This window comes from Pterocles gutturalis, unplaced genomic scaffold (genome assembly GCF_000699245.1).
Source record: "Pterocles gutturalis isolate BGI_N339 unplaced genomic scaffold, ASM69924v1 scaffold35123, whole genome shotgun sequence".
Lineage (NCBI taxonomy): Eukaryota > Metazoa > Chordata > Aves > Pterocliformes > Pteroclidae > Pterocles > Pterocles gutturalis.
The window spans coordinates 36,930-48,406 of NW_010124182.1; the positions used below are offsets into that span (position 1 = coordinate 36,930).

At 35.4% G+C, this 11,477-nt stretch overlaps 1 protein-coding gene across 2 annotated transcripts; it reads right to left on the reverse strand.

Moving 5' to 3' along the window:
* Positions 1 to 2,282: 2,282 nt before the first annotated feature.
* On the reverse strand, positions 2,283 to 10,777 carry PTPLA (protein tyrosine phosphatase-like (proline instead of catalytic arginine), member A). Of its 2 annotated transcripts, none has more exons than XM_010078191.1 (6): positions 10,665 to 10,777; positions 9,419 to 9,437; positions 9,249 to 9,331; positions 6,497 to 6,618; positions 3,961 to 4,139; positions 2,283 to 2,489 (listed from the first exon to the last, which is right to left on the reverse strand). In XM_010078191.1, exons 1-6 carry the CDS (start codon positions 10,758 to 10,760, stop codon positions 2,407 to 2,409), a joined length of 582 nt encoding a protein of 193 aa, XP_010076493.1. In that variant the 5' UTR covers positions 10,761 to 10,777; the 3' UTR covers positions 2,283 to 2,406. The 2 variants fall into 2 exon arrangements, with proteins under 2 accessions (XP_010076493.1, XP_010076492.1); XM_010078190.1 differs by having other exon boundaries at positions 2,286 to 2,489; positions 9,249 to 9,337.
* Positions 10,778 to 11,477: the final 700 nt, after the last annotated feature.

Sequence of the window (11,477 nt, forward strand, 5' to 3'; positions counted from 1 at the left end):
AAAACAAATATAATACAGTATTATAGCGCAGGTATTCCTTTTGTTACAGGAACAGTATCTGTGGGATACACTCATACAATCAAGGATTTCAAAATCACATTCTTAAAGTATCCAATGCACTTTCAATGAATTGATGCCTACGGTCTTCAGTGAGCTGCCCTGACAGTAAAAAAGAGACACAGAATTTAATCTAATCTTAGTTACTCATATTTCAACACACTCTTCTGCTTGCTAACTGAGAAATATTCTAAAAACTGACATGATGTTCCTCATGGATCAAAAAGCAAGTTTATAAAACAGTATTCTAAGAACTTTGGACAAATACAACTGCTAGTCTGAACATGTGTAACACAACTATTTTGAGATTCAGTGTTGTAAATCTAGTTTATCGTTTAAACTTTTATAATTTTAGCTGCATATAAAACAGAGAAGTAGTAAGTTAAATTATAGCACCTTGCATTAAATTTGTTTTTAAAAATACAAAGATTATATTTTTTAAAATTGTAAGAAATACAACTATTCTATCTCAAATCCACTACACCCCTGTTATTTAAAAGGAAGCTAATTTACATGTAATGAAGACATGAATAAATATCACAAATTTAAGGCACAAAATGCAATCTGAAAGTCAGGGATGTAGTAAATCCTTGTTTTTTCATCAAACTACCTGATACACCAGAAAAAGGTATATCCTCAATTTTCAAAGAAGCTGTACTATCAGAATCAGTGAAGCTAAATATGGAAACTGCCTATTCAAGTATATAGTTCAAACTCTTGCCAGAGAAAGATTATTTTCCAATATTGCATTACAGCTAACTTAAAACCTTCCAAGGAATTCTATGCATTGATAAGCACTACTGTGTCATTCTATAACCTAACCGATCTCATTGGTAGGATCTTCCTCTTGATATTCATTGGATATTTACCTTGTTTCAATTTTATATAATCAGTTCTAATTACACCTTCATACATAGAAAGCCTCTTCGTTTCCATCTATTTGTCACATAACAAAAAAATACACATACTTAACTCAATCTTTCTGATTTCCTTCTCACTTCACCTAATTTTGTCACTGGACTTTTCAGACTATTGACTCAATTTCTCACCCTTGAGGTACCCAAAATATAAGACCGTACTCCAGAAATTACCTCAGCAATCACAAGGAGTATTCTTATTTCCAGTTGCCCGATGCAGCTCTTGTGCCTATATACTCCTCTTTTGATGTTAGTGATTCCAGGAGCAACTTCGTTGCCTACATTAGCAAAGCTTCCTACTACATTATTACATTTCGATCTTCTCTCTCTCTTGCTAAGAATCTAAGTTTCCTCAAATGCATTACCTCCTCTCTGAATCTCTTAGGCTGTGTCTAATTCTTGTCTACATTTAATCTGTCTGTTGGACCTCTCCCACTCCGTTATCATATAATGTAACACCATGAACTTTTATTCATATACTGTAGATCCCTTTTGCAGATTACTGGACATTAAATAGGTCAACACAGAATAAACAATAGGAGGGAACAATTAAAATTGCACAATGGGATGATTCAAAGCACAATCTATATTTTAAGACACTATTTCAAACATATTTTATCCCACTGAGCTATTTGTAAGTTAAATATCTCACTATAGCTACAGTTTCTAAATGCAATACCATAATTTTTCTGCATGCATAATTAAACGTTTAATATGAAACATGCTGGCAATCAGTCTTCCTCTGCAAACGAGTCCCATTCCAGCCACTGACCAGAGAAAGGTAGGCACATCAAGTCTACTCCTCAGCACAAACTTTTAACCAGTTAATACTGTATCTATTATTTTACATGTCTTTAGAATTACAAATGAAAATACAGAGAGATTTAAATTTGCACTGACAATCAAGAATTCAGCTCCTTTCAAAAGTCCTTCTGGAATTCTACAGTGAGATCATGTAATTCAAAGAATGGTGGACAACATGCTAACAGTACTTATAACTGGAAAGATATTATTTAATACAAAACTTAAATAACATTTAAGCCATCTAGTCATTGAAAAACATCATTACCTAATATATGCTCTATTTTACAGAAGATTCACTCTCAGTACAACTTATCGAGTCTCTGTCTGTTCTTGATGATGACTACAGGTCAAACAGACCTTTCAGAACAGAAAGCACAGTAGCCAGCTATTCCAATTCTTAAAGCTTTTTGTCAAGCTATTGAAAAATGAGAAAAAAATCAAAATGAAACCAAGGACGAAAGGAAGAAGACATATTAATTGTAAAAATAATACAGTCCATGCTATTTTATACACAGTTGTTTATTCTTGTTCCATGTTTTAAAACTTGGACTCAGAAAAATCACAGGAAGTTTTAGTTTTTTGCCCTCCTTTTTTTTCCATTAAAAGCACCATAGTTACACGGCTTGATTCAATCATCCTTTTCCACAATCACTTCTCCATAAAGCACCCTTCTTCTCTGCCGCAGCATGTGGAAGTAGAGTTGTGGAAATACTTGAGCAAAGGATAAAAGAAAGCAAATTAGATTAAAAAATTGCAACAGATCACATAACAGAAAAATAAAATTTTGCAGAATGATGAACTCGGGAAAGTTATGGCACACAGTGCTGCAGCTGGTTAAAGGTAAATAATAGCAAGTCATAAACACTGCAGTGAATTACAAAATAATCACTCCAGTCACACAAGGCCCCCTGAATGTATACCGTGTATTCAAGGAACTTCCCTCCAACACTTTATTTGTATAAACAGGACTTATCCACTTTCCAGCAGTGCCTGAAGTCTTCAAATCTGAGTTAAGGTAAACATGTTTGAATTAAGACTTTGAGGAGGATACAAATACACCCCAGTGGCTCAAGTCTGAAGTGAGGAGCCCCCACTCTTCTGGCCATCTGTAATCTATCATATTACTGTCCTGCTGATACATTTGATTGTTATATTTAATGGACAGAAAATCTGATTTATTCCTGAAGCTTTAAGTTATATAACCAACTGTAAAACTGTTGGTAAGTTATGATAGCTTAGAACATTTTTTTATTCATATAAATCTCTTTTGTTGGCCTTCATGATTTCCAGTGACAAAAAATTTCACAGTGTGTACATACTGGGAAAGTCCACATTTAAGGTCACCTTCTTAAATGAATACTTTTTATGGATGCAGACCACAAACCCCTGTAACTTCAATTTTCCTGCTTCTCAATGCCTCTCCTTTTGCCTTGTTTCTAGCCTCACTGTCCAGATTATCTAAAATACTCTGTTTGCCCAGTTTGGTCTAGCCCCATTCAGGATGCTAAATCTGAATCAGGTTGCTTTCTCCTTGTCTACATTGCTTAGGTACCAGTGGAAATAACACTGCAAGTGAAAGGTAGTCTCTCTAACCTTAGCTCTGGTTAGCCAATTGACCTGTGGCTACTGCTATCCAGAAGTACAAGGACAATCTTGTTAAACCAGGGACTGAAGTATGTTCAGAGAGGTTTGGGGGGTGGATTTCTGTGAAAATGAAATCTTGGAGAATACTGCTTCAAGTTTTTCCTGAGCATGCTCAAATGGTGATTTACAGAGGTGACACGTAAATGGATATTAATAGCAATAAAAGCAAGGCAAATCTCTGGCACAACTTGCAGGACAGTTTTTAAGCCATTGCTTCAAAGTGGCAGAAGCACTAGAAATTCTCAGCAACAGTTACAGACATTTCTGCATGTAAGCAAAAAGATTTTTTACTTTGTCCAAGTCTTAGAAATGTTCTTAGCATTTTCACTGAAGTTTTTAAGACAGCTTATGTTCTGAGGCAGATAACAGGACTGAAAATTTCAGACTAACCAATTAAAGTACAGCAAAGCTTGGAACAACAGAAAAGAGGCTTTTATAGAAGAAAGTGTTTAGCAAATTTAACTACAGGCAGTGTTTCCAGCATTGCTGATAATTGATTACTATGTGTTTAGTGTTACTACAGTTAAGTAATACTTACATGGCACATAGGAGAACATGACAATAATAAGGAAGTAATAGTAGTCAAAGGAGACATTATATTTGTTGGGAAGTCTCAGTGAAAACATTCCTGTTTTCTTCACATAGGGTAAAGCAGCATATATGGTTAGCAGTTCACCTGCAACTCCAGCAGGATACAAAATGATAAAAAAGTTGTATCTGCATTAAAAAAAAAAATCTTGTGAGAAACACCCCATGAATATAAAATTTCCTCTTGCTATTATTAGTGGCACAGCAATGTATTACAGTAGTTCCTGCACCAAAATCAAGGAGCATGTCCTGACTTGGCACAGAATACCAGTTTCAGTTACTTTGAATAGCGTTGCTTATGTTTACAGAGAATGCATTCTTCGGTCCTTTTATTTAAAAACAGTGAAGTATTAGAATGTTTCTATGTCCACTTAATACTAAAGAGTTAAAAAAAATGGAAATTTGTATTCTCCAATAATGTCTTTTTTAAAAATTTACTGATATTTTTCCTGTTGTCACTGACAGGATTCAGACCAGGACTGGATCCCAAATTCAAATGATCCTACATACCTTTGTCACAGTGCATGCACTCTTGGTCAACTCTATGTATTATAATTTATTTGAAGATAATGAAAATGTTGAGAAACATCAGAAGCCTGTTTTACCCACTGCCACATGGGAAATCCAAATAATACTACGTTTACCACTAATGGAAATGGAAATAAAAAAGAAAAGAAAATGAAAGTGCCGGGAACTTATCAGATCTATTTTAAAATGGGAAGAATATGTTTAATACAAGATGAAGGCACTCAGTTTAAAGAAAATGTGGTTTGAATGCCATAGGCCACATAGGTAGAGACAAAATGAAAAACCTAATCAATAGGATTTATGCTGTCCTTAAGCAGAGTGCACCATGGAAGCACAGTTTCTACTAAGGAACAGATCTTAAGTTCATGCAGGGAACAGCAGACAGCTGTCACACAGAGAGAAAGGTACAGTGTGCATTCCATGACCAAGAGATGAGATCCAAAACAGCAGCAACCAAACGTGAAACCCTCCTAGGAGCAAATTGGCTTAGAGGACTCACAGGTCAGAGAACAGATTAGGGGAGGTATAAGAAGGAACTTATGCCACGACCCAGAAGCAATTTGTCTCTATGCAGTGGGGGGGGGGGAGGGGGAAGTAAGAATGCTGAACTAAAAATTTAGAGCATACCTGCAGAGGAGCTTGAACTAGATGATCTTTAAGATCCCTTCCAACCCAAACCATTCTATGATTGACAATGGACAGGCAAATCTTTTACAGTTATAAGCTAAAGATCAAAAATGTCCAGCTGCTTTGGACTACTGAATTTATGCCCAGTTGTGTTGTTTGATTATCCATAAATCTTGATGGGATATTTTGGACAGTATGAAAAGAAAATACATTTTCAGATGGTTTTTTTATAGTGTATTTCACCATATATCTCTGCTGCGAGACTGTTAGTTTTCCCTATTGTCTATTATAAGAAAACAAATATTCTGTCATTCAAGATACACTGACTTGATGGCAAAAAAGCATATCTGTCAGTGTAGTACCTTCTGAATGCATTTCTCTTTCTGAAGCCTACATAAAAAATTATTAATGAAACCAGACCTGATTATTTTTAAGTTTGACATTTAGTGCTTAAACATAACCAAGCCTATCTCCTTAGCTATTAGTGAAAAGAAAATGTATTATAAGAATGGACATAAATATCACACACATCAAAGAAGTGCATTAGAAGCATCAGAACTGCATTATCTACAAAATAAAAACACAGGAAAATAAAGAAGCACACTGTTTTAAATAAGAGTCAGCTGCACGGAATGTAGGTAAGATATTTTCCTTCTAACAGTGTAAATCTGTTCGTCTTACATGTTTTTTTCAAACAAAGACTACAGAGAATACTGCTCTTCCAGTTAAGACTCTTGACAAACATGCAGTCTCTGTAATATATCTGATCTGGTGGCCAACCTTACATTCTTCAAAATCAAAGCAGTTTTGATATGGAACACACTTTTTATGTGGGCTAAAGTAAGTCAATACTAACTTTACTACATGAATATAACCTTACAAAAGCTCCGATAAAGCAGAACTTCTCATAAAGTAATAATATCCATACAGACTGAGTGACAACAACTCCCACATTTTCCAAGACCTGAAATACACAAAGACTAGCACAGGGGTTTAATTTTCGGCATTGTATACAAAAGCATATTAAGGAGTCATACTGTAAGCTAAAAGATGACTCTAGAGATAAAGGAAAAAAAATTAAAGTAAATTAAAGCAGAGTTCAAACCATGAGACACAGAAAGCAAAAAACAAATCACACCCCAAAATCTCAGCGAAAACATTTTTAACATTTTAAAGCAAGTAACAATGATCCCAAGTACAGAAAGCAACCAACTTCCACTCTGCTGACACATAACCAAAGCTCAAACATCTGCTCTCCTGTGTGTTAGCTCAGCATGCGTGAAACTAGCATGCACAGAACCATGAGAAGCTAAAGTGCAAGACATCTCCACCTGGCCCATTTAATGAAGTATGGCAAATGGTTGAGCAGGTTGAATGTGTAGAAGGAATATCGAGTAATCTCTGTCACAGTCCATACGACCAGAAAAAGAATAACGCTCTCCTCATTCTGGATCTGCAGAAGTATAAAAACCAACACTTTCTTCATCCTTAAGCTTCTTTTCTGTGCAAACTGCAATAGACTTCTTTTTAAGATACATGGAACAGAGCTAACATCTTGTAAAGAAAGAAAATTTTGGCATAAAAGTAATATGCTGAAACCATTACCATGTGTAGTTCTTTAACATATCTATTTACGAACATACAGATATTTTGCAAACCGAGCAATTCACTGCAATTATCCATTATGCAAATATCAAAATATAAAACCCTATAATTCAGGAAATTCCTCCTCTTCATTCTCTATCTGCATTTTCACAATGCTGTCTCCCTCTTTTTATTTGTCATTGATTTACTTATTTTCTGACTCTTCAAAACAGCAAGAAAAAAAACAACGCTACAAAAGATATGTGCCTTCTACCCATTCGGCATTTCAGTACTCCATCTCCTAGACTTTCTCTTACTTTTTATCTTACTTCTTCCTCACCGTATAATGCACGTCTCCATGAAACTTTAGACAAAAGGAACTGTATAGTATAATCTACTAACAGGAAGTCATTCACAAATTTGTCAGACTTCAGGGAGCTGTAAGATAGTTAAGGAGCTGCAACACAGATGGATCACTAGATGAAGAGTAGTTGGTAGATCAGGAGCTTTGGGTAAACTCACTCAACAGTCCTGTTTAAGATTTAAGCTCTGAGTCATTAAACTGCCTCATGCATAGGTAGCACATCTATCTGCTGTTTCAAAACATTGGTTCTTTTTCACTCTGAGTGAACAAATAAACAAAAGTCCCCAAATGCAGAGAAAGCACATGGGGAAACACTACCTTCTGAGAAGAAGAATTACACGCAAGTAATTTTCTTTTCTTTAAAAGGGGAGGAATTTTGTTATACACTTCCATGCCTGAAGGCTGAAAAGCTCCAGGGATGTCTGTGAAATAAAATAAAGTAACACAAGTTTTGTTAAAATCACAAAAAAAGGATTTTTTTTTAATAAAATGCAACACAGTGACAAACAATACATCTGAAGGATGCTGAAAATGCACAACTCTGTCAAAAGAAAAAATGTGTTCATTATCTCATAAAATTGCACCCTCAATGTGTCAGTCCAAGAAGGTGCACTTTTAGTGAAAGGATCTCACCAACATCACAAAAGAAAAGGAGATATAAAAATACCATCAAACTCACAAACAAATAGCAACAACTGAAGTGCAAAGACATCCAAACAAACAAGCAAAGGGAAAGACGGAATTAGGCTGTTCTTAGCCTCATGTGATTAGAGACAAACATTGATAGACCAAACTTGGATTCATGTCACAGTGCTAAATCCAAGCAGAAAAGCTTTAAATAAGTATGCAGAGAATTCCTATCTGTTGCCTTGCAAATCTCCAGTCAAGCAGAGAGATCTGGGTCTGGCTTTTATCACTAACACGCCTCTCACCACCTAAAGTGACCCTGAACACTCATGCCTGCTAAGCAATAACAGCGTGAAATACAATCAGACACACATTCAGATGTATTTTGTCTCGGACACAGCTTGATCTACTGTACTGAAGATAAAGGAAAGAAAAGAAATGACTGGATATGCTAAGGATTTAATCTACTGCAGATAATAAAAAAATTGCAAAATGCAGTGCTATATTCCAGTATTTGTGTAAACATTCAATATAAAAAACTTGTTAATCTTTGAGACATTTTCCCTTAAGGGAAAAATGAAAACATTTAACTAATGAAAAAAAAAGAGCTACAAAAAGCCTATTCCATGTTAAGAAAAGCAACAGTAAAGGAAAAGATGGGTGTAGAAAATGAGTCCTCTGTGAACTGAAACAGGGATCTCACAACTGAGGCAGGTGCTATGATATCCCATCAGCAGAAAGGCACATGCCACCTGCTGGTGAGACAGTTTAATGGCTCAGCTTTCTAAGTTTAAAGAAATTCAGGAGCACAGACTCAAAACCTATTACTTAATTCTTACATGCCCTTCACGGAAAGCAGACCTCAGAAACTGAATTGAATGTCCTATCTAGTAGCTGTAAGCAGTCTGCTTCTGTCATTCTGCCAGCGAATCACTAGACTTACAATAACCACCTACTGCCAGGCAAATAAACTATTGCCATTTATACAGGACCTTAAGTGTCACTGTGGCATGCTAGATAACTTGACATATTTTTAATTAAAACAATGCAGTATGCATGCCATCAAATGTTAATATTACCATACATTCAAATCTTGAGGAGGTTCCCAAAATAAGCTGCAAAATCACAAGTATGTTTATCCAGATAAATTCAATTTAAGACGTATTTTCATTTAGATTAATTCAGTAAGTTTTTGAAAGGGAAGTTGTCACACTGTGGAAGATTTGCTGGTAAATAATCGCAGTAGTCATTGATCTCACTTAGGCAGACCACAGCCTGCACACTGCTGAAGGCAGTGCTGATTCACAGCTAAGACCCAGACCCAGTCTCCTGGGTAGAAGTACATACATTTCATCCTGTAACCCCACCCTCCAAAATCGCACTTAAGTATGTAAGTATTCTCTGGAGGAATGTAATTCATTTTAAAACTGGTCTTCCTTGTGACATGAGAACTGTATTAATAGCTTCTCCTTGAAAACAATCAAAACACAACTTGTTTATGCACATACCTGTTTTATACTATGTGCAATGAACCACACCATGAAGATTCTTGAACTCACTTGGACCCCAGTCACAAGCACAGATGTGTGAACTATTCCTTAAAAAGAGAAACACATTATCTCTGTTCCACAATTAATGTTTTAATTAGTTACAGGAGAAACTAAAACACAGAACTCACCAACTGCACAGTGGACTACCTGCAAATAAAAATAAGTTAGAGGTTACTGATGTACAGCATGTCACTATCTACACCATAAACTTGGCCCTTTGATATTAGTATAAACCTGTGCTTAAATCTGACTGAGAACTGGTTTTTAGTCTCCAACTAACAGTCTTTAAAATAAATACATATCAGAGCCATGGCAACCAATGCTGTAATGGGCTCAGTATCTGATCTGTGCAAACACATGAACGAGATTTATTTTCCTAATTAATTGTATATATTACATATTTAGATACTTATAAAGCATTTATGTTTTCAACTAGCAAGTAATCTTCCATTCTATTATCTTACTCAAAGAAGAATTTTACAGGACAGCGTGGAGGGAGTGATATAAGGGATGCTAAAGGCACAGCAATTTTAAAATGTTCTATATTCATTATGGATTAATAACCTTATTATAATTTTACTAATGACAGCTATGAAGCTTCATATTTATTGGATTTTATGGTCAGTAATGTTTTGCAAATAGAGTGCTTCTCATTATTTTGACAGATTTGAGTAGAATTAGTTATTGTGAAAGTTTAATAGCATAAAAGCTGGCCACATGATTTTAATAGTTGCTTGAACTACAGATGTTGTAGGCAGATTGAGAACAAAAGTTAAAAGGTAGATGGGCACTCTTTGTTGTGCCTGGGAAACAACTGTAAGTACTCAATACACCCAACAGTTTCATTCTATCAATGTACCATAAACTGAGACCACTAGTACATAGCTGGCCAAAGTTATATTATTTAAAGAATACTTTGCACAACTTGCACAGACCCTGCTGTAACGCATTATATGGGGAATATTAATCCAGTCTGGAAACAAGTAAAAGAGAGAAAGACACAGAAGGATAATGAGTCCAGTATAAATTATAAGAGGGAAGCTTTCATGTCGGGAGATAGAGGCTATCTGCTATACTAGAGGGTTGATCTGCTGTCTGGAATGCTTTCAGAGGTTTTGGCTTTTGAGCTAAAGACTCTCAAATCAAAGCAGTTCCCAGGCAGTATTCAATTTAAAGAAATGTTAGAATTAAGTTTGAAAAAATGTGCCCATTTCTTTCAACTATCACCTTGCCCCCCAAAAAAACTTAATTAAATAATCAAGTCAAAAGGACTTTAAGTACTAATATAATATTTTGATATTACATTCAGGTTAATAACGTGTTTTGCCTACGATATGCAGCATCCAGTAAAGCAAACTCATGTTTAAAATTTACCTCAAGCAAAGCAAATGTCTGGAAAAATTTAAGCGTCTTTTGAACGCTTCTGAATAAGCCTCTATGTGTTCCTTTCTGTATATAAAACCGCACCATGGCAATACCTAATACCAGCCACCTACAAAAGAAAGAGAATGGATACATTTCAAAATAGAATTCTAAAAATATCCATCCACCGTAAATAATTTAGTAGAATATTTTCTCCACAGAATATCTTTGCTTCGTCACTTGTCAGTGTTCTTAGGAGATTATTAAAAATATCTTTAGACATAAGTATTTTATAATGGTATGTAAACATTACACTCTTTATCTCTTTACTTGGAAAAGGATAGAGAATGACTTGTTTACCATCAGAAGACTGACTTGAATTGGGGTGATACCCCAAAACCATGGGTCCATCAGACTTTTCATCAGCAGTAACTAGATATTTTTACTATTAAATCATGCATCTTTACTGTGAATTACTGTTATTTGAAAACACATGATGAACTTGGTGCTGAAGCCACCATTTTGGGTCACAGGTTTGCACGGTAAAGGAGGACAACCCATGCACATAATTTTTACATTTTTCATTAGCCACTCAATTCATAACTTTCAGAATTGACTAGTGATCTGTACACTTCTGTTTGTGATTGTCCAACTGAAGTTACCTTTACAATTCAGTTTTCAAAAGTGTTGAGAAGTCATCTTTGAAAATCAGACTCCAAAGTGCTGAAAGATGGGTGCTCTACGCTCCTGGCTTCCAGAGGCAGGTATATTTAACTAGCACATTTCATGGTATTGGCTGATTTTTTTATATTTTTTAAGGAAACT